The sequence below is a fragment of the Neoarius graeffei genome, chromosome 12 (genome assembly GCF_027579695.1).
Source record: "Neoarius graeffei isolate fNeoGra1 chromosome 12, fNeoGra1.pri, whole genome shotgun sequence".
NCBI lineage: Eukaryota > Metazoa > Chordata > Actinopteri > Siluriformes > Ariidae > Neoarius > Neoarius graeffei.
In genome coordinates, this window is record NC_083580.1 from 44,492,177 (window position 1) to 44,515,172 (window position 22,996).

The following is a 22,996-nucleotide window of genomic DNA, read 5'->3' on the forward strand; positions in this document are numbered from 1 at the left end:
CTTGAATTACGTGTTTGGACCATGATTTTGCCTGCTGATTTTTGGGACTTGTTGATGGGACTTTGATTCAGGACTCTTATTTTTCTTGTTTGTTTTTTTTTGAGGGGGTAATTATCTGTCACTCTGCCCTTGCTCTGTCTTCCTGAATTTAGCTAAGTGGGTTTTGGACTGTGCTGCTGTGCCTGCTTCGTGCCTGTTCTCATAACGAGCCTACTCATCAGGTATACCTCAGTTCATTTCCAGTAGTTGCATATTGGATCCAATCTGTTCAGTATTGCATTATAACAGTGAGGGAACCTCACCAAAACAAATCCATTTCGAAGAGGAGGTGGAACCTTGCAAGACTTCACTGGGGTCAGGGATGGATCAAAACAATGTGGCTCCATAAATCTAAAATGTTAATCACAGTAATTAGGCTAAAGATGATGGAACATGATAAAACTACAAATACATGTTTTTCAGTCTCATACCTTAAGTGTTCAAGATTTGGGTCCTCACAGGCTTTGTGCTCAATGGAAGGGCCTACACAATTCTTGCCTCCATTTCTTGGTACAGGATTATTACATGTGCGAGTCCTTGATTTCTGACCTTGAGAACAAGTCCACCAGGCTGACCAGCAATTCCAACTGCCATGAACAACTCCTGTAAAATAACAATGATGTTGAAGGAAAATAATCAATGACCGTATGGAGTTACTGTTATCACACAAAAGTTTATTATTTTTCTATAGCCACACATCCCCAATTGTTTTACTCCTCTTAGATCACAGCACTTTTGCATCAAGTTTATTTTCATATTCATATATATACACAACCCTGATTCCAAAAAAGTTGGGACAAAGTACAAATTGTAAATAAAAACGGAATGCAATAATTTACAAATCTCAAAAACTGATATTGTATTCACAATAGAATATAGACAACATATCAAATGTCGAAAGTGAGACATTTTGAAATTTCATGCCAAATATTGGCTCATTTGAAATTTCATGACAGCAACACATCTCAAAAAAGTTGGGACAGGGGCAAGAAGAGGCTGGAAAAGTTAAAGGTACAAAAAAGGAACAGCTGGAGGACCAAATTGCAACTCAATAGGTTAATTGGCAATAGGTCATTAACATGACTGGGTATCAAAAGAGCATCTTGGAGTGGCAGCGGCTCTCAGAAGTAAAGATGGGAAGAGGATCACCAATCCCCCTAATTCTGCGCCAACAAATAGTGGAGCAATATCAGAAAGGAGTTCGACAGTGTAAAATTGCAAAGAGTTTGAACATATCATCATCTACAGTGCATAATATCATCAAAAGATTCAGAGAACCTGGAAGAATCTCTGTGCATAAGGGTGAAGGCCGGAAAACCATACTGGGTGCCCATGATCTTCGGGCCCTTAGACGGCACTGCATCACATACAGGCATGCTTCTGTATTGGAAATCACAAAATGGGCTCAGGAATATTTCCAGAGAACATTATCTGTGAACACAATTCACCGTGCCATCCGCCATTGCCAGCTAAAACTCTATAGTTCAAAGAAGAAGCCGTATCTAAACATGATCCAGAAGCGCAGATGTCTTCTCTGGGCCAAGACTCATTTAAAATGGACTGTGGCAAAGTGGAAAACTGTTCTGTGGTCAGACAAATCAAAACTTGAAGTTCTTTATGGAAATCAGGGACGTCGTGTCATTCGGACTAAAGAGGAGAAGGACGACCCAAGTTGTTATCAGCGCTCAGTTCAGAAGCCTGCATCTCTGATGGTATGGGATTGCATTAGTGCATGTGGCATGGGCAGCTTACACATCTGGAAAGACACCATCAATGCTGAAAGGTATATCCAGGTTCTAGAGCAACATATGCTCCCATCCAGACGACGTCTCTTTCAGGGAAGACCTTGCATTTTCCAACATGACAATGCCAAACCACATACTGCATCAATTACAGCATCATGGCTGCATAGAAGAAGGGTCCGGGTACTGAACTGGCCAGCCTGCAGTCCAGATCTTTCACCCATAGAAAACATTTGGCGCATCATAAAACGGAAGATACAACAAAAAAGACCTAAGACAGTTGAACAACTAGAATCCTACATTAGACAAGAATGGGTTAACATTCCTATCCCTAAACTTGAGCAACTTGTCTCCTCAGTCTCCAGACGTTTACAGACTGTTGTAAAGAGAAAAGGGGATGTCTCACAGTGGTAAACATGGCCTTGTCCCAACTTTTTTGAGATGTGTTGTTGTCATGAAATTTAAAAATCACCTGATTTTTCTCTTTAAATGATACATTTTCTAACTCTAAACATTTGATATGTCATCTATGTTCTATTCTGAATAAAATATGGAATTTTGAAACTTCCACATCATTGCATTCCATTTTTATTTACAATTTGTACTTTGTCCCAACTTTTTTTGGAATTGGGCTTGTATACACACACACACACACACACACACACACAGTGGTGCTTGAAAGTTTGCGAACCCTTTAGAATTTTCTATATTTCTGCATAAATATGACCTAAAACAACATCAGACTTTCATGCAAGTCCTAAAAGTAGATAAAGAGAACCCAGTTAAACAAATGAGACAAAAATATTATACCTGGTCATTTATTTATTGAGGAAAATGATCCAATATTACATATCTGTGAGTGGCAAAAGTATGTGAACCTCTAGGATTAGCAGTTAATTTGAAGGTGAAATTAGAGTCAGGTGTTTTCAATCAATGGGATGGCAATCAGGTGAGAGTGGGCACCCTGTTTTATTTAAAGAACAGGGATCTATCAAAGTCTGATCTTCACAACACATGTTTGTGGAAGTGTATCATGACATGAACAAAGGAGATTTCTGAGGACCTCAGAAAAAGCGTTGTTGATGCTCATCAGGCTGGAAAAGGTTACAAAACCATCTCGAAAGAGTTTGGACTCCACTAAATCCACAGTCAGACAGATTGTGTACAAATGGAGAAAATTCAAGACCATTGTTCCCCTCCCCAGGAGTGGTCAACCAACAAAGATCACTCCAAGAGCAGGGTGTGTAATAGCCTGTGGTCACAAAGGACCCCAGGGTAACTTCTAAGTAACTGAAGGCCTCTCTCACATTGGCTAATGTTAATGTTCATGAGTCCACCATCAGGAGAACACTGAACAAGAATGGTGTGCATAGCAGGGTTGCAAGGAGAAAGCCACTACTCTCCAAAAAGAACATTGCTGCTCGTCTGCAGTTTGCTAAAGATCATGTGGACAAGCCAGAAGGCTATTGAAAAAATGTTTTCTGGATGGATGAGACCAAAATAGAACTTTTTGGTTTAAATGAGAAGCGTTATGTTTGGAGAAAAGAAAAACACTGCATTCCAGCATAAGAACCTTATCCCTTCTGTGAAACATGGTGGTGGTAGTATCATGGTTTGGGCTTGTTCTACTGCATCTGGACTAGGATGGCTTGCCATCATTGATGGAACAATGAATTCTGAATTATACCAGCGAATTCTAAAGGAAAATGTCAGGACATCTGTCCATGAACTGAATCTCAAGAGAAGGTGGGTCATGCAGCAAGACAACAACCCTAAGCACACAAGTCGTTCTACCAAAGAATAGTTAAAGAAAAATAATGTTTTGGAATGGCCAAGTCAAAGTCCTGACCTTAATCCAATCTAAATGTTGTGGAAGGACCTGAAGCGAGCAGTTCATGTGAGGAAACCCACCAACATCCCAGAGTTGAAGCTGTTCTGTACGGAGGAATGGGCTAAAATTCTTCTAAGCTGGTGTGCAGGACTGATCAACAGTTACCGGAAACGTTTAGTTGTATTTAATGCAATAAATAAATGACCAAGTATAATATTTTTGTCTCATTTGTTTAACTAGGTTCTCTTTATCTACTTTTAGGACTTGCGTGAAAATCTGATGTTGTTTTAGGTCATATTTAAGCAGAAATGTAGAAAATTCTAAAGGGTTCACAAACTTTCAAGTACCACTGTGTGTGTGCATGCGTGCATGCGTGCATGCGCGCCATGTGTATATTTATTTATTTAATGCAGGGGTTCCCAAACTTTTCCATGCCAAGGGCCCCCAAACAGCATTAGCTTCTGGCCGGGGACCCCCTTTGCAAACCCACAGACAATGCTACAAAATATGTAAAGAAACATTAACTTTTAGAATGTTTTCTCTTACTTTTATTCAATAGTCAATAATTGTTACATTTGTGGCGGCACGGTGGTGTAGTGGTTAGCGCTGTCGCCTCACAGCAAGAAGGTTCTGGGTTCGAGCCTCGTGGCTGGCAAGGGCCTTTCTGTGTGGAGTTTGCATGTTCTCCCTGTGTCCGTGTAGGTTTCCTCCGGGTGCTCCGGTTTCCCCCACAGTCCAAAGACATGCAGGTTAGGTTAACTGGTGATTCTAAATTGACCATAGGTGTGAATTTGTTAGGACTGGGACTGTTTTGGCCTCTAGAGGCCACTGTTATTTCCTTTTCTTGTCATGTTTGTTTTGGCCTCGAGAGGCCGCCACTGTCCCTGTGTTTTGTGTTTGTGTTGATTGCCTGTTTGTCTTCATTATCGTCACCTGTGTTCAATTTATTTTGTGTATAAATACTCCTCTGTTTGTTCCCTAGTCACGGAGTCTTTATGCTATGCTTTTAGTGCTAGTTCCCTCTGTCCCATGTACCTTGCCTGTGCTCTTGAGTTATTTGGTATTTTGTTTTCTTTGGATTTGTTCTACCCTTTTGGACCTTCTAAGCGTTTTGCATTTTGCCTCTTCTTTTTTCATTTTTGGATTATACTTTTTGTTCTGGGGCGGCATGGTGGTGTAGTGGTTAGCACTGTCGCCTCACAGCAAGAAGGTCTGGGTTCGAGCCCCGGGGCCGGCGAGGGCCTTTCTGTGTGGAGTTTGCATGTTCTCCCCGTGTCTGCGTGGGTTTCCTCCGGGTGCTCCGGTTTCCCCCACAGTCCAAAGACATGCAGGTTAGGTTAACTGGTGACTCTAAATTGACCGTAGGTGTGAATGTGAGTGTGAATGGTTGTCTGTGTCTATGTGTCAGCCCTGTGATGACCTGGCGACTTGTCCAGGGTGTACCCCGCCTTTCGCCCATAGTCAGCTGGGATAGGCTCCAGCTTGCCTGCGACCCTGTAGAAGGATAAAGCAGCTAGAGATAATGAGATGAGACTTTTTGTTTTTTGCCCCTGAACCTTTGGATTATACTTTTTGCTTTTTGCCCTGGATTGCATATAGTGTATATATTGTAAATAAACTGTTTTTTGCTACTTTCTACTTTCGCCTCACGCCTCTGCACTTGAGTCATTCCCCTGGTGGCCTAGTAGGGGTTTGCTGGATCATTACACCAGCGACCCGGGTTCGATTCCCAGCAAAACCTGAACAGAAAGACTCCATCATGACCGACTCAGCAGAGACGTCTTCAACGGTCTACCCAGTCAACCTTCAGGGAATTATGGCAGCTTTGACACACTACAGAGCTACCATGGACACTCAGGGACAAATACTTGCAAGCCAACGTGAGGCCCTTGCTCGCCACGAGGTACTGCTTCAGCAAATTGGGAAAACCCTGGCACAGCTGACTCCTCTGCCCGCATCTCCTCATCCTGATTCTGCTCCTGCTCCAATGCCTCCTGCCATGCTGCCTCCTTCATCTTGCAAACCCAGCCTTCCTGCACCACAGAGGTATGATGGCAAGCATGGTGAGTGCTGGGAGTTCCTTACCCAGTGCCAACTCACCTTTGAGCTCCAGCCTACCACCTACACTACAGATTGCTGTAAGATTGCCTTCATGATAACCTTGTTAGCTGGTCAGGCACGAGCTTGGGCAACAGCTATCTGGCAGAGACAGGGACCCGAGTGCTCTGATTTCGAACTGTTTACAGAAGGGATGCTTCGGGTCTTCAATCAGGCGGACGTCAGTACAGACGCAGCCAGAAAGCTCATGTCCATCCGGCAAGGAGGAAGCGTCGCAGACTACGCCATATCGTTCCGGACGCTCGCAGCAGTCAGCGGATGGAACGAGGCTGCCCTGGTTTCAGTCTTTCACCATGGTTTGTCTGACCCCATCAAAGACGGCCTGGCCTCTATCGGATGCCCAAGTGACCTCGAAACACTGACTTCCCATGCCATTCGTCTTGACAACAGGATGAGAGAACGCCGCCAAGTCCTGAGCCTCCCCGGCCTCACTGCCTCAACCTGGAGCCCGTCTACCTCCTCCAGTGACTGTCCAGAGCCCATGCAAGTTGGCCGTACTCGTCTCTCCACAGCTGAAAGGGCGCGCAGAAGGAGGGACAAGTGCTGCATCTACTGTGGCAAGCCTGGCCACTTCCGAGCATCATGTCCCGAGCTCTCGGGAAAAGGACTGCCCCGTCCAGCCAAGGGAGGGTTGTGATGGGGCCTGCCCTCTCTCCTGAACTTCCTGGCCAAGGAGTCTACATCCCGGTCTCCATCTCCTGGGGTGAGTCCGTCCACTCTTGTCAAGCCTTGTTAGACTCCGGGGTGGCTGGAAACTTTATGGATGTCAACTTCGCCCAAAGTATCAATGTCCTGACTGCACCTCTTGAAGTCCCACTGTCTGTGTCTGCCCTCGATGGCCAAGCATTAGGTGATGGAAGAGTCACCCAAGTTACTTCTCCAGTCTTTCTCCAGTCTCAAGGTCACAAGGAAGAGATATCCCTGCATCTTATTCATTCATTCACCAGAGTTCCCAGTGATTCTAGGCCTTCCTTGGCTTACCCGCCACAACCCTCGCATAGACTGGGTAACAAGCCAGGTTGTGGAATGGGGCCCTGCGTGCCATGCCTCTTGTCTGCTCTCTAGCTCTCCTGTGTCTCCTGCCGAGCCCCCCGATCTCACCGAGCTATCTCAAGTTCCCACAGAGTACTGGGATCTGAAGGAGGTATTTAGCAAAAGCAGAGCCGCCGTTCTTCCTCCACACCGTGCCTACAACTGTGCCATCGACTTGCTCCCTGGGACTACCCCTCCTCGGGGCAGACTGTTCTCCCTCTCTCAGCCAGAACGCAAGGCCAAGGAGGAATACCTCAAGGACGCCCTGGTCTCTGGGTTCATTCGACCCTCCACCTCACTTGCTGGTGCCGGCTTCTTCTTTGTTGGCAAGAAGGATGGGGGGCTCCGACCATGTATTGACTACAGGGGCCTGAACAAGATCACTGTGCGCAACCACTATCCCCTTCCGCTGATGTCCACAGCATTCGACCTGCTCCAAGGCGCCACCGTCTTCACTAAGTTGGACTTACGGAACGCATACCACCTCATCCGTATCCGACAGGGAGACGAGTGGAAGACTGCCTTTAACACCCCATCAGGGCACTACGAGTACCAGGTGATGCCCTTCAGACTCACCAATGCACCAGCTGTTTTTCAGGCCCTTATCAACGACGTCTTGAGGGACATGATCAATCAGCATGTTTTCGTCTACCTTGATGACATCTTAATATTCTCTAAGACCTTGCAGTAGCACCGCCACCATGTCCGCCAGGTTCTCCAAAGGCTGCTACGGAACAATCTGTTTGCGAAGGCCCAGAAGTGTGAGTTTCATGTTCCCGAGGTCTCCTTCCTGGGATTTATTGTATGGACGGGTCAACTCCAAATGGACCCAGCCAAGACCCTGGCCGTCCGGGACTGGCCCACTCCCAAGTCCGTCAAGGAGGTGCAGCGGTTCTTAGGATTCGCTAACTTTTACCGCAAGTTCGTCAGGAACTTCAGTTCCGTAGCAGCACCCATGTCAGATCTCACCAAAAGGACTGGTGGATCTTATGTCTGGTCTCCTCAGGCAGAAAAGGCGTTTAAAGACCACCTCAAACACAGCTTCTGCACGGCACCCATCCTGGTCCTCCCGGACAATTCTCAATCATTCATCGTCGAGGTGGACGCCTCGGACAGTGGTGTCGGTGCGGTTCTGTCCCAACGCTCAGAGGGTAAGCTGCACCCCTGCGCATACTTCTCCCACCTCCTGAGCCCTGCGGAGTCCCGGTATGATGTGGGGGATCGGGAACTGCTTGCGGTGAAACTGGCCCTTGAGGAGTGGAGGCACTGGCTGGAAGGAGCGCAACATCCATTCCTGGTTTGGACGGACCACAAGAACCTGGAGTACCTCCAGCAAGCTAAGAGGCTGAACCCACGACAGGCTAGGTGGGCCTTGTTTTTCAGCCGATTCAATTTCACCCTTTCATACTGCCCGGGCTCGAAGAACACCAAACCAGATGCGCTCTCCAGGCTGTTCTCGCCCAACAACAGGGAGAGTGAAGTTGGGCCTATTATCCCTGTGTCCCGGATTGTGGCCCCTGTCCGCTGGGGTGTTGAGGAGGCCGTCCGACAAGCTCAATGCCAGGACCCTGGTCCTGGGACGGGGCCACCGGGCCTCCTGTACGTCCCTCGTCAAGCCCGGGCCAAGGTTCTCCAGTGGGGTCACTCTTCCCCTCTCACCGCCCACCCGGGAGCTCAGAGGACCCTGGACTTCTTGAAAAGACGCTTCTGGTGGCCAAGCATGGAGAAGGAAGTGAAGTCATTCGTCCTGTCCTGTGATGTCTGCACCAGAAGCAAGAACCCACGACAGCGTCCCCAGGGTCTCCTGCATCCTCTGCCTATTCCCCGGCATCCCTGGTCCCATGTGGCGGTCGACTTCATCATGGGCCTGCCAGACTCTCAAGGTAACACTGTCATTTTGGTTATAGTCGACAGATTCTCGAAGGCGTGCCGCTTCATACCACTGTGCAAACTCCCTTCTGCTCTGGAAACAGCTAAATTAATGTTTAATCATGTCTTCCAAGTCTTTGGTCCCCCACAGGACATCGTCTCAGACCGGGGTCCCCAGTTCTCCTCCCGAGTGTGGCATGGGTTTTGCAAGCTCATTGGAGCCACTGCCAGCCTCTCCTCTGGGTTCCACCCCCAGTCCAATGGCCAGACGGAGAGGCTCAACCAGGACCTGGAAACCACCCTGCGAGGCCTGGCTATGGATAGCCCGACATCGTGGAGCACCTGGCTGCCATGGGCAGAGTACGCCCACAACACCCTGCAGTCATCGGCCACCAAGCTGTCGCCGTTCCAGTGCCAATTCGGGTTCCAGCCACCTCTGTTCCCAGACCAGGAGGAGGACGCTGGGGTGCCCTCGGTCAACCAATATGTGAGACGGTGTCACAAGACCTGGAGCAAGGTCAGGAGGACCCTCATCCAGACTTCCAGAACCAACCAGACTCAGGCCAACCGCCATAGAAGGCCTGCCCACGTTTTCCACCCTGGGCAGCAGGTTTGGCTGTCCACCAAGGACCTTCCGCTATGGGTGGAGAACCGCAAGCTTGCTCCTCACTACATTGGCCCCTTCAAAGTTGTGTGCAGGGTGAACCCTGTCTCCTACCGGCTCCAGTTACCACGAACTCTAAGGATCAACCCCACATTCCATGTTTCCCTGTTGCGGCCCGTATTGTCGTCCACGTATGCCCCTGCCCCTAGGAATCCCCCGCCCCCCCGCATCTTCCAGGGTCAGACTGTGTTCACTGTGCATCGCCTGCTTGACTCCTGCCGGGTCCGTGGTGGGCTCCAATATTTAGTGAACTGGGAGGGCTATGGCCCTGAGGAGCGCTGCTGGGTCCCAGCTAGGGACATATTAGATAAGGAACTTTGTCGGGACTTCCATTCGGCCCATCCAGATCGCCCTGGGAACGTCAGGAGACGCTCCTGGGGGGGGGGGGGGGGGGTCCTGTTAGGACTGGGACTGTTTTGGCCTCTAGAGGCTGCTGTTATTTCCTTTTCTTGTCATGTTTGTTTTGGCCTCTAGAGGCCACCACTGTTCCTGTGTTTTGTGTTTGTGTTGATTGCCTGTTTGTCTTCATTATCGTCACCTGTGTTCAATTTATTTTGTGTATAAATACTCCTCTGTTTGTTCCCTAGTCACGGAGTCTTTATGCTATGCTGTTAGTGCTAGTTCCCTCTGTCCCATGTACCATGCCTGTGCTCTTGAGTTATTTGGTATTTTGTTTTCTTTGGATTTGTACTACCTTTTGGATCTTCTGAGTGTTTTGCATTTTGCCTCTTCTTTTTTCATTTTTGGATTATACTTTTTGTTTTTTGCCCCTGCACCTTTGGATTATACTTTTTGCTTTTTGCCCTGGATTGTATATAGTGTATATATTGTAAATAAACTGTTTTTTGCTACTTTCTACTTTCGCCTCACGCCTCTGCACTTGAGTCATTCCCCTGGTGGCCTAGTGGGGGTTTGCTGGATCATTACACCAGCGACCTGGGTTTGATTCCCAGCAAAACCCTAACAGAATGTGAGTGTGAATGGTTGCCTGTGTCTATGTGTCGCCCTGTGATGACCTGGCGACTTGTCCAGGGTGTACCCCGCCTTTCGCCTGTAGTCAGCTGGGATAGGCTCCAGCTTGCCTGCGACCCTGTAGAACAAGATAAAGTGGCTAGAGATAATGAGATGTTACATTTGTTTAGCATAAGAATATTATTAACTAACATGTTTTCAACACAAATATTTTCGCACTGAACAATAAACTGTATAACCTCCTGTAGTACCTGATTCAACTCGTTATCCATCCTTTTTGCGACCAGTGCCTCGCGATGGAGCATGCAGTGTGTGGCCACTACATGCGGGGCCTTCTGCTTAATGAGAGCGGTCACTCCACTGATCTTCCCGATCATTGCCGCGGCTCCGTCCAAACATCCCTCCACACAACGGGTCCAGTCCAATCCGTTAGACTCGATGTAATTGTCCAAAACTTGAAAAATGTCTTTCCCAGTAGTTCTTCTTTCGAGTGCTTTACAAAATAGTATTTCCTCCACAAATCTTTCCTGTGAAATAAATCTGATGTACACAAGCAGTTGGGCCTCATTGGATAAATCTGTGCTCTCATCCAGCTGAAGTGCGAAGTATTCGCTGGCTCTCACCTGCTCCAACAGCTGAGCAGATACGTCTTGAGCCATGTCACCAATCCGTCGGCTCACGGTGTTATCAGAGAGTGGGACAGCATCGATTTTTTGGCAGCATCCTCACCAAGCAATTCTCGGACAATGTCTTTGGTGGCTTGTAAAATCAAATCTTCTCCAATTGAGTGAGTTTTTTTAGCACAAGCAATGTGGTACGAGGCTAAAAATTATGCCTTCAGGGCCCGCTCGGGGACAGTAGCTTGCTGGGTGAATGCAGCAGATTGCCTGACCAAATGCTCTTCTTTGCGTCTGAAGAAATCTACTGTTTTTTCGGCATCTGTCGGATGTTTTTGTACCAAGTGACGCTGAAGTTTCGAAGGTTTTAAGCACTCGTTTGACAGGGTCTCCAGACAGAGGACGCATTTCGGACAATCATGGCCATTTTTCTGTATGGCTGTAAAGCCATACTTAATGTATGCTGCCTCATATTTTCGGATTTTAGTTGGCCAGGACTTCTTAGTTTTTTTCGCAGCAGTGTCCTCCACAGCAGGGCTGTTGGTTTGTTCCTTCTGTCTCTTCTTCAAAAACCTGTCCATTTTGTGCTAGCAATACACTAGCTTGAGGAGCAAAGCAGCTTGATAAATGGCGCAAACCGCAACATCACAGGCAATCGGAGAGATGAGCATGGCAAACAACATTTCGATATGATGTATTATTATTAATAATTATATTTTGAAATAATGATTAAAAAACTAATTACAATATATTTAATAATAATTATTTTTAAAAAGTATTTTTTTTCGCAATTTTTTTGTTATCGTCCCTCCAACTTTCTGAGGCCCCCCTAGCGCCCCCTGGTGGCCCCGGCCCCCACTTTGAAAACCACTGATTTAATGTATTAATGTTCTGACAACATACTTGTTATCCTTCATATCATTTTAAAGTTACATTCACTGTTGTGGGGACTATTTCCATGAATGTTAAACAGACATCTTGTAGAATACTTACTTAACCATATCCATAATGATTGGTTTTGCCTCTGTTAAATAACACCACATTTACGTTCTTCTGAATGAACTGCATTACCCTCAGAGTTTATGTTGGAGAAAATTAATCACCGCTTTCAGAATTATTGACCAATCAGAATCAAGACTAACAGCACTGTGATAGCAATCAAAATATTTGATTACCGTAAAATACCAAATAATAGCCGAGTTCCAATTAACCGCCGAGTTCCCTTTAACGGCCGGGTGTACGCGTGTGTTGTGACAAATAAAGGCCGGTTCCGAATACTTGCCGGGGTCTAAAAAAAAAAAAAGCGTCCGAATGTCCTATCTAGAATCTTGAGGCCCAGCACTTTTCTGGTTTTCTGGTGTTTAAACGATTTTGCATTGCATAGTTTTCTACCGAAACAATATGAATGAATGAATGAATGAATGAATGAATGAAATTATTTCTATAATACTGTTTACAACATTTTGTTACGTGATAATAAACATGCCATTTCAATGTTATAATCTTGGTCTACCGTAATATTTCTTGAGGAATGCAACTCCGTAACTTTTGACAGATGTCTTAGCCACCCCTTTGGGTATAACCAACGAAAGCCAGCGTGTGGTGACAATGAGGACTGCGGGTTTCCAAGGTTGGACTGCTGCTTCTGTTAAACGACCTAAATTGCCGAATGCATGCGTCAAAGCACACACTGAGTTTTATTAAAGACCTTATACCATTTCACTTGCCCTTACCCATTCGGATCTGGAAGACGCTTTACAAAAAAGGTGAGAGCGTTCTAACATGCATTTCAGTCTGCTCGCGGCCAATCTAATCCAAGGGGCCTTTTCAACAAGTAATCTGTCGTGCAAGTTGGGCAGAAGCACGCGTCAGGCAGGCAACATGTAGGCCTACAAGTCAGTAACCTATTCAACTAACTTTCATCCGAACTTTAAGTTTTCTACGGGGTCGAGCCACCGTACCAACTCACTCGGGGAATAGGCTCATATCGGCCAAATAGGGAGACGTCTTGGAGAGAAACGTGATGCAAGATGACAGTATGTAGCCACTGCAGGTCACTTATTTTTCAGCATAAGAAAAAACCCTTTGGTTTGACACTTCGCACCCTAATTATGTTGCTTCAACGTCGCGTCCTCCATGCAATTTCAGATTGACAGACATCGCGAAGCGCAAAGGGTGGAGGCTGCATGGGTGAGGGTGATAGCAAGTGACCATAACTTTGCAGAGTAATTAAATCACAGTGCTGCGCACAGACAATGGTGTGGTTTCTTGATTATTTTGTAAAGCATGCGCTTAACTAGTCATTAACAGGAAAAGGTGTGTGATTTATCCTTTATCCACCCCGACTGTGCCATGCGAAGATGCATTCTGCGTCTTCAAAATTCCCCGAAGTCGGCACCGTGCTATCTGTAATCTAACTCTAAACAAACTGTAAGTTATACTGGTTAAAAGTAGGCCTATCTGAGAATGATTTTTTTCCCCGTTTTGAGGTAGATTTTGGGGAAGGTATTTGTGAAGAAGGAATTAATCGCCTGTTCCAAATAGCCGCCTAGTCTCTAATACGCGCCGGGTCTCTTACGTGATTGAGACAAATAATCGCCCGGGCTATTATTTGGTATTTTACGGTATGTGTAATATGCTCAGCTGCACCTGGCTGTTCTCCAAGGATGTGACCATTCTGGCAGGATATGCCACTGGTGTCAGGTTTGCACACACAGGTACACACTCCATCACTCAGCACAGGCCTTCCATTGTTGTGGCATGGCTTACAGTGGCATGGGCTCTGTTCCTCAAGGTAGGCTTCCAGCGCCCTCTTCAGGTGTAGCTTCTTCAGCTGTGCACATGGTACCTCCTTGACCAACTCATAGATTGGCCTCAACTGATAACAAAAAGCTATAAATTATATTCTGTTAGGAAGGTGTAAGTCTTTCAGTATAAAACAATCACTACAGTTACTCACAGGGCAAAATGAAGAGAAAGAAATCAAATTTATAGTGCAAGACAGTTGATGTGATCGTATTCATGGACATTATTATTGAAAAATAAGAAGTTCAAAACTTTTGCAGTTTCTTTCATTGTGCCTTTGTGACTGCCTTCAACCACTTTCATATCTTCTGAACAGCTTTTGCATTCCCTCAATTGTAATTTTTACCTCCCTGTAGCCCACTGCACAATCTTCATAACATTTGTAACTGCAGAATATCAAACTGCATTCTTCAAATTGTTTCTGGAAACTGAGAGGTTCATAGAATGCTTCTTTTCATTATATTTCTCTGTTAATTTTGAATTTAAATCAAAGGCAGATCAATTTCATAACAAGGGGAACATTTTCCTTTATTTTGCTCAAAAGAAATAAGGCTAACACTTTAAAATACTGTTCAACAGCTCATAGTTCATAAGAACTAAGCATTAACCAGTGAGTAGTTCTTCATTAACACCTACAGTATCTTGTTCCTATAAGGGACTAAGAACTACTAATTAATTTCTCAGTAAGTATGTTTGTAGGAGTTCACTATTAACTAAGCAGCAATTAACTGAATCTTACTCAGTAATTACTGAGTCCTACATTTGACATGCAGAACTATTAGTTAAATATGGTTCTTTTATATTAACTTCTGACTAACTACAGATTACTGATTAAAATAGGAAAAAGATAGGTGTTGACCAGTGGCGGCTGGTAGTCTTTCAAACAAGGGAGGCTGGTCGGTTACGATATTTCCAGATTTTAAAAGAAAAAACACATCAATTTTGCCCATACTCTTGCCTCTGATCTGGCTGATTGTTGGCAGGGTCACAAACTGTGAAATAACAGGTTCTTTTGGCCCATTAGCCAACTGTCCAATATACATGATGGTGGTGTTGGGGGGGGTATATTTTAACATTTTATATTTTAAAATTGTGGCATGTTGTTTAAAAATTGATCATTATTGAAAGCAGCTCTTTGTCAGGAACCTCAGCAGTAACAGCAGAGTGTTCTGGAATAGGCACAAGCACTGACCTTGGGGAGCCAAACATAGAGCTGGGTGCCACACATTTCATTCAATGACACTTTCCCTATATTTTACTTATTTTGACTGAGAAATGTTTGATTGACAATTTTGATAACCCTTCACTTTTAATCCAGGTCTGTAGTGTGAAATGTTCTCGGCTGTGTTTTTGTTTAAAAATGTTTTCCAAATTGTAGCTGTGTTTAATTCATATCCAGAGAAATATATATTCCAATATAATATACTCAGCATAAACATTTTAAATAGATTCTATATTTTTGGTCCATCCATGACATATTACTAAAGTAGCCTATTTACTGTTGTTGATGTGGGTCACTTGCTGTTAGCCAATTCACTTTCTCGTACCAGGAGAGCTGAAAGGAACGAGTATTATTCCCTACCTTTTTCACCAAGTCAATTTGAGGCGTTGGTCTACCCTGCTCTTTAATTTTAATTTTCTCCTCGAAAGGAAGACTGGCAAATGGCTTCGCCAAAATTAAATCAGCAATGCTTGGCATCCGTGCGCAGCTTTCTTGCTAACTGACTAGCCCCCTCAAGTTCAAGTTCAGTCACTCAAATAAATGAAATTTCTGGAACTAAGATAGCAAACTTGACAACACTATATTTACACTTTATTTACAATGAAAATATATACAAACTAAAAAAGCTGGTAGAAACTGTATGTAATGAATAAAATCGAAATGTAAGCTGATCTCTTACAATACACCACAGCACTTGCGAATCCGCATGGGACTGAACTGAAATTCACCGCTGCCTGTCTATATTTGAAACGAGCTGTCAATCAAAGAAAACATCCGGCCGCTTTCACCAATCACCAGTCTCCTCGCGGAAAGCTTTGCCATGTCCCTCCCACTGTGAGGCTGGGAGTCCATGGGCGGGCATTTTCGCAGTATTTGTTCGATAACCGTCTTGCATTTTGAGATTGAAAAGCGCATAGCTCCCAAATGCCATTGAAGTCCACTGAGGCTGGGAGTCCGTGAGACTCCGTGGGCGGGCGTTTTCGCAGTATTTGTCCAATAATTGTCTTGCATTTTGAGATTGAAAAGCGCATAGCTCCTAAATGCCATTGAAGTCGACTGAGGCTGGGCTGTATTGCGCTGTCACGAGGGGGAAAAACTCACACATTAGGCGAACTGGGGAAAGTTATAATGGAATGATTTCGCACTGTAGTTGGGTTCAGCACATATATTTCTATGATTCTGGATCTGAAATAGCAATGTTATAAGGTCAGCTATAACATAAGCCTAGCGCAATTCATCCTACACAATGTTCGTCATTTTTAGAGGAGGCTGAGCCTCCCTCGTTGTCTTAGAGCAATCGCCCGTGGTGTTGATGGAGAACTTCTGATTCATGCAGAGATACCTATGAGATGATGAATAGTATTGTAAAGTGTTACAGAAATAAGTAATTTAATTATATATTTGGAAACTATTTTGCAGTTGTTTGATTAACTTTGTTTAGACATACCTTCTGTTTGATCACCTGAGGGAAGTCCTTGACTGAGCCAGCCCATTTAGCGTACATGGCATGGTTTTGCTCAGGGTTCTCCAGGTCCAGTTGGCCTAAACCAGTCACGTAAGCACCATGCCCTCCAATTATGTTGGTCTTCACTGGCAACGTCTGGCTGCTTTGCTCTGTGAAACACCATTTAATAGATTAAAATAAGTAGATAGATTGATTGATTTAGTAATGTAGTGTTGGAAAACAAATAAAGTAACCTTTGTAACTCCTAATTGACTGGACCAGTTTCTCACATTTGGTCGTTCTCTTCTTTCGGAACAGACGTCTCTTGACACGTGTGACACACTTGTGAAAATCAGTATCTGTTTGACCTGCGTTTTTAAACAGTAAGAAATTAACTTTAATTCGAACAAATAGACCACATAACGAATAAATTAATATTCATAATCATTTATTCATAATGAATAAAACCCTTGGGGGCAAAAATTAGCACATTTTGACCAATCAGGTTTTAGAATTCAAAAGTCTTGTGGTATAAATTCCAGTGCTGATGTTGTCAAAGAAGCATATCAAAGATTTTATCCCTTTAGATTTCCAGCTTACATTTTTAGGAAAAAATTGGACAGGGGTCCTAAAATACAGACACTTTGAAATCTTTCTAATAAGAAAACCCTCTCTTATAGTGTTCTACATAGAAACTTAAGGGTTTCCTCATAATGACCCAAAAAGGGTTTACAGTTTATTAGTCAGATATATCAGTTTATTAAACAGTTTTAAGTCAGATATATTTAAAGCTCCTGAGTCATTAACTCCAGCATCGCTAAAGGAAAGGTACTATTAAACTAAAGAGTTCTTAGACTTCCAAAGGGGCTCTACTTGGCGCCCGCTCTGAAAGGAAAGGCCCTCTGTTGTGAGGGTCTATGGTTCCATATAGAACCTTTAGGTGGTAACCTGTAGAACTATTTGGGGTGTTACATATCTTTTGTAGTACAAGTATCTTTTAAAAGTGAGAGTTTAAGGGGTAGATTTTTGACTGGATGCATGTCACCCCCTACCCCTCAAATTGAGAACAGCAGATTTTGGTATAGTAATACTCACTCATTTCACTCATAAACTGGGAGTCAAACTCCAGCAGGACCTGGTACTCTCCACCTAAAGAGCCCTCAGCCATGTAGTGTGTGCCGTAGAGTTGCAGGAGCGAGCGGTAAGCTGCTGGATCGTATGTGCTGGGCAGAACAGATAGAGCTCTCCAAAACTCCTCAGAAAGTGGGAGGTACTCCGGGATGTTGTTCTGGAACTGAGCTACTTCCACCTCATTCTTAATAATCAAGAGCTGGTAGGCCTGAGAGAAGAACAGCAGATTTTATGTCCCAGGTCATCATTGGTACAGGGTTTAGTTGTATGTTTTTGCAGATCAGGACCTTATTTCTTAGTTATTTAACCACAATGAGACCAGCTGTCCACCCCTGTCCCCTCCTAGAACTGCCACCTTATTGTGGTGGAGGGGTTTGTGTGCTTGAATGATCCTAGGAGCTATGTTGTCGGGGGCATTATGCCCCTGTCAGGGTTTCCCAAGGCAGACAGGTCCTAGGTGACAGGCCAGACCAAGAGCAGTTCACCAAAACCCTTATGGAGAAACCATCAGGGACCGTGACGTCGCCCAGTATGGCACAGCCGGGGCCCCACCCTGGAGCCAGGCCTGGGGTTGGGGCTCGTATGCAAGCGCTTGGTGGCCGGGCCTTTGCCCATGGGGCCCAGCCGGGCTCAGCCCGAAGAGGTGATGTGGGCCCGACCTCCTGTGGGTTCACCACCCACAGAGGTAGCAGTAGGGGACTGGTGCAGTGTGGATTGGGTGGCAGTCGAAGGCAGGGGCCTCGACAACCTGATCCCCGGACACAACGGCTAGCTGTTGGGACATGGAATGTCACTTCGCTGGGGGGGAAAGAGCCTGAGCTTGTGCGGGAGGTTGAGAGGTACCGGCTAGAGATAGTCGGGCTCACCTCCATGCACAGCTTGGGCTCTGGAACCCAGCTCCTCGAGAGGGGCTGGACTCTCCACTTCTCTGGAGTCGCCCATGGTGAGCGGTGGCGGGCTGGTATGGGCTTGCTTATAGCTCCCCAGCTCAGCTGCCATGTGTTGGAGTTTACCCCAGTGAACGAGAGGGTCGCCTCTCTGCGCCTTCGGATTGGGGAGAGGGCTCTTGCTGTTGTTTGTGCCTACGGGCTGAATAGCAGTATAGAGTATCCGGCCTTCTTGGAGTCCCTGGGAGAGGTACTGAGGGGTGCTCAGACTGGGGACTCCATTGTGTTACTGGGGGACTTCAATGCTCACGTGGGCGATGACAGTGACACCTGGAGGGGCGTGGTTGGGAGGAACGGCCTCCCCGATCTGAACCCGAGTGGTGTTTTGTTATTGGACTTCTGTGCTAGTCACGGTTTGTCCATAACGAACGCCATGTTCGAGCATAGGGGTGTCCATAAGTGCACGTGGCACCAGGACACCTTAGGTCGGAGGTCGATGATAGACTTTGTTGTCGTTTCATCTGATCTCCAGCCCTGTCTTGGACACTCGGGTGAAGAGAGGGGCTGAGCTGTCAACTGATCACCACCTGGTGGTGAGTTGGATCTGCTGGTGGAGGAGGAAGCTGGACAGACCTGGCAGGCCCAAACGTATGGTGAGGGTCTGCTGGGAACGTCTGGCCAAGCACTCTGTTGGGGAGGTCTTTAACTCCCACCTCCGGGAGAGCTTTTCCCAGCTTCCGAGGGAGGCAGGGGACATTGAGTCCGAGTGGACCATGTTCTCTACCTCCATTGTGGATGCAGCTGTTTGGAGCTGTGGCCGCAAGGTCTCCAGTGCCTGTCGTGGCAGCAATCCCCGAACCTGGTGGTGGACACTGGAAGTAAGGGATGCCGTCAAGCTGAAGAAGGAGTCCTATCGGGCCATGTTGACCTCTGGGACCCCTGAGGCAGCTGACGGGTATTGGCAGGCCAGGCGTGCTGCAGCTCGGGCAGTTGCGGAGGCAAAAACTCGGAACTGGGAGGAGTTCGGGGAGGCCATGGAGAAGGACTATCGGTCGGCCTCAAAGAAATTCTGGCAAACCGTCCGGCACCTCAGGAGGGGGAAGCAGTACTCTGCCAACACTGTTTACAGTGCGGGTGGGGAGCTGTTGACCTCGACTGGGGACATTGTCGGGCGGTGGAAGGAATACTTTGAGGATCTCCTCAATCCCACCGTCATGTCTTCCATTGAGGAGACTGAGGCTGATGACTCAGAGGTGGACTCATCCATTACCCAAGCCGAAGTCACTGAGGTGGTTTGCAAGCTCCTCGGTGGCAAGGCACCAGGGGTGGATGAGATCCGCCCTGAGTATCTCAAGTCTCTGGATGTTGTGGGTCTGTCTTGGTTGACACGCCTCTGCAACATCACGTGGCGGTCGGGGACAGTGCCTCTGGAGTGGCAGACTGGGGTGGTGGTCCCTCTTTTTAAGAAAGGGGACCGGAGAGTGTGCTCCAATTATAGGGGAATCACACTTCTCAGCCTCCCGGGGAAAGTTTACTCTAGGGTACTGGAGAGGAGAATTCGACCAATAGTCGAACCTCGGATCCAGGAGGAACAATGCAGTTTTCGTCCTGGTCGCGGAACACTGGACCAGCTCTATACCCTTCATAGGGTGCTCGAGGGTTCATGGGAGTTTGCCCAACCAGTCCGCATGTGCTTTGTGGATCTGGAGAAGGCATTCGACCATGTCCCCCGTGGTATTCTGTGGGGGGTGCTTCGGGAGTATGGGGTTCGGGGCTCTTTGCTAAGGGCTGTCTGGTCCCTGTACGAATGGAGCAGGAGTCTGGTTCGCATTGCCGGCAGTAAGTCAGACCTGTTCCCAGTGCATGTTGGACTCCGGCAGGGCTGCCCTTTGTCACTGGTTCTGTTCATAATTTTTATGGACAGAATTTCTAGGTGCAGCCAGGGGCCGGAAGGAATCCTGTTTGGGAACCACAGGATTTCATCTCTGCTTTTTGCAGATGATGTTGTCCTGCTGGCTTCTTCAAACCAGGACCTCCAGCATGCACTGGGGCAGTTTGCAGTCGAGTGTGAAGCGGCTGGGATGAGAATCAGCACCTCCAAGTCCAAGGCCATGGTTCTCGACCGGAAAAGGGTGGCTTGCTCTCTCCAGGTTGGTGGAGAAGTCCTGCCTCAAGTGGAGGAGTTTAAGTGTCTCGGGATCTTGTTCACGAGTGAGGGAAGGATGGAGCGTGAGATCGACAGGCGGATCGGTGCAGCCTCCATAGTGATGCGGTCGCTTTACCGGTCCATTGTGGTGAAGAAGGAGCTGAGCCAAAAGGCGAAGCTCTCAATTTACCGGTCGATCTATGTTCCGATTCTCACCTATGGTCATGAGCTTTGGGTAATGACCGAAAGAACAAGATCGCGGATACAAGCGGCCAAAATGAGTTTCCTTCACAGGGTGGCTGGGCGCTCCCTTAGAGATAGGGTGAGAAGCACAGTCACTCGGGAGGAGCTCGGAGTAGAGCCGCTGCTCCTCCACATCGAGAGGAACCAGCTGAGGTGGCTCGGGCATCTTTTTTGGATGCCTCCTGGACGCCTCCCTGGGGAGGTGTTCCAGGCATGTCCCCCCAGGAGGAGGCCCCGGGGAAGACCCAGGACACGCTGGAGGGACTATGTCTCTCGGCTGGCCTGGGAACGCCTCGGTGTTCTTCCCGAAGAGCTGACTGAGGTGTCTGGGGAGAGGGAAGTTTGGGCTTCCATGCTTAGATTGCTGCCTCCGCGACCCGGTCCCGGATAAAGTGGAAGAAGACGAGACGAGACGAGAGACCAGCTGTGCAGTTTCAAAACTGTCTAAAGTGAAAGCATTCGAGTTGCATAGTAAGATTATGTTGAAAAGAACACTTCACTATCCCCAAATCTCAAGGCTTACCATCTCAAGATTTTTGAAGATGCATTTTACACTTGTAGAAACAATGGTTTCCCAAGGGTTTTAAGATATAGAGGATATTACATGGTGGCATGAAGATATGAAGTTTATCTTCGAATCGTGAAAATATTTCACAAGTGAGCATAGCGAACAAGTGATTTTTTTTCAGCACAAGAAGATAAGCTTCATATCTGCAAGCCAACATGTAATTTTCTTTTTATTATATAGACACATCCATAAACAAACTATGCAAGTTAATTAAAACAATTAATTGATATCCTCAACAGTGAAGAGATGGAAAATGTGTTACTCAGGTCCAAGATATAATTTGAATGAAAAATACGAGTGACACATTTCCCAATAAAACAGTGTCTATATAAAAGGCTAAATATTCTTTTTGGTAGTAGATGGAATCCATCCATCCATTATCTGTAGCTGCTTATCCTGTTCTACAGAGTCACAGGCAAGCTGGAGCCTATCCCAGCTGACTATGGGCAAGAGGCGGGGTACACCGTGGACAAGTTGTCAGGTCATCGCAGGGCTGACACAGAGACAAACAGCCATTCACACCTACGGTGAATTTAGAGCCACCAATTAACCTAACCTGCATGCCTTTGGACTGTGGGGGAAACCAGAGGAACCCACACAGACAGGGGGAGAACATACAAACTCCACACAGAAAGGCCCTCACTGGCCGCTGGGCTCAAACCCAGGACCTTCTTGCTGTGAGGCAACAGTGCTAACCACTATACCACCGTGCCGCCTGCTAGATGGAACCTTTTTTTTCCTAATAATATGCAGTTTCGAATATGAACTGACAACTGTGATTCATTTCTGAAAGGGCAGGCCTTAAAGAGCAGCTCTGTTTCAACTGTGCAGCTAATGTAAGGCCTAAAAATATATAAGCCTGAATAGAACATTTGAATTTACATCATTATCATAGGCCTAGAAATATTTTCAAACAATTATAAACTTCACCTTTAAATAAAATATTTCTGTAATGCTGTATTGCAGCCTGTAGCAGGGGTTCTAAATATTTTAGGGGGTCTGCTAGGTTGAAAAGATAAGAGCTCCCAGTCCCCCCAACTTTCAGAGTTCTGGACCAAAATCGTAACTTAGCAAAACAAGAATATGATTTTTGCATAACATTGCATAACATGATTTCTGCATGAACACTGCATAATATGAGGGTTTTTTTTATTTATTTCAGAACAGCTCCACACAGCCACGTTCCAGTGTAGTGCCTTCTTTGCTGTGCTTCACTGTTCCGCTAGAATGACAACCCAAACTTTAAGGTGCTAGATGGAAACTTTTTTTAAAATAGTGAATGATAGCTGTAAACCAGGGGTCGGCAACCTTTGTGACACCGAGTGCCAATTTGAAATTTTCTTGCCAATGAGTGTGCCAGTATCAACAGTAGCATAATATTAAAATATGACACAAAATACAAGAACATTTCCAACATACCTGGAATTTTATTCTATCCACAGGCCACATGAAATCACATTTCAAAGATATGTTCCCATTCACAAAAGGGGCCTGGATTTAATTTTAAAACACTGCTTTCAGAACCTTGTTTAAAACGTATTGTACTGAGTGGAAATACAGAGACTATGGTACATCAAAAAATAGATCTCTATTACATCAGAACGAAACAGCCACAACATTTCAAATACATGGGCAAACAGCAACATGTTTAACTAAAAATAAGTGT

General features: G+C 46.1%; 1 protein-coding gene across 1 annotated transcript in view; it reads right to left on the reverse strand.

Moving 5' to 3' along the window:
- The window catches only part of c7b (complement component 7b), a 92,528-nt gene that overhangs the window by 37,601 nt on the left and 31,931 nt on the right, over nt 1-22,996 (reverse strand). The window contains exons 8-13 of the mRNA XM_060934863.1: nt 17,451-17,694; nt 16,610-16,723; nt 16,359-16,525; nt 13,534-13,762; nt 471-642; nt 303-390 (exon numbers count right to left, since the gene is read on the reverse strand). Of these exons, the coding sequence (XP_060790846.1) occupies nt 303-390; nt 471-642; nt 13,534-13,762; nt 16,359-16,525; nt 16,610-16,723; nt 17,451-17,694 (1,014 nt within the window). The remainder of the gene's footprint in view (nt 1-302; nt 391-470; nt 643-13,533; nt 13,763-16,358; nt 16,526-16,609; nt 16,724-17,450; nt 17,695-22,996) is intronic.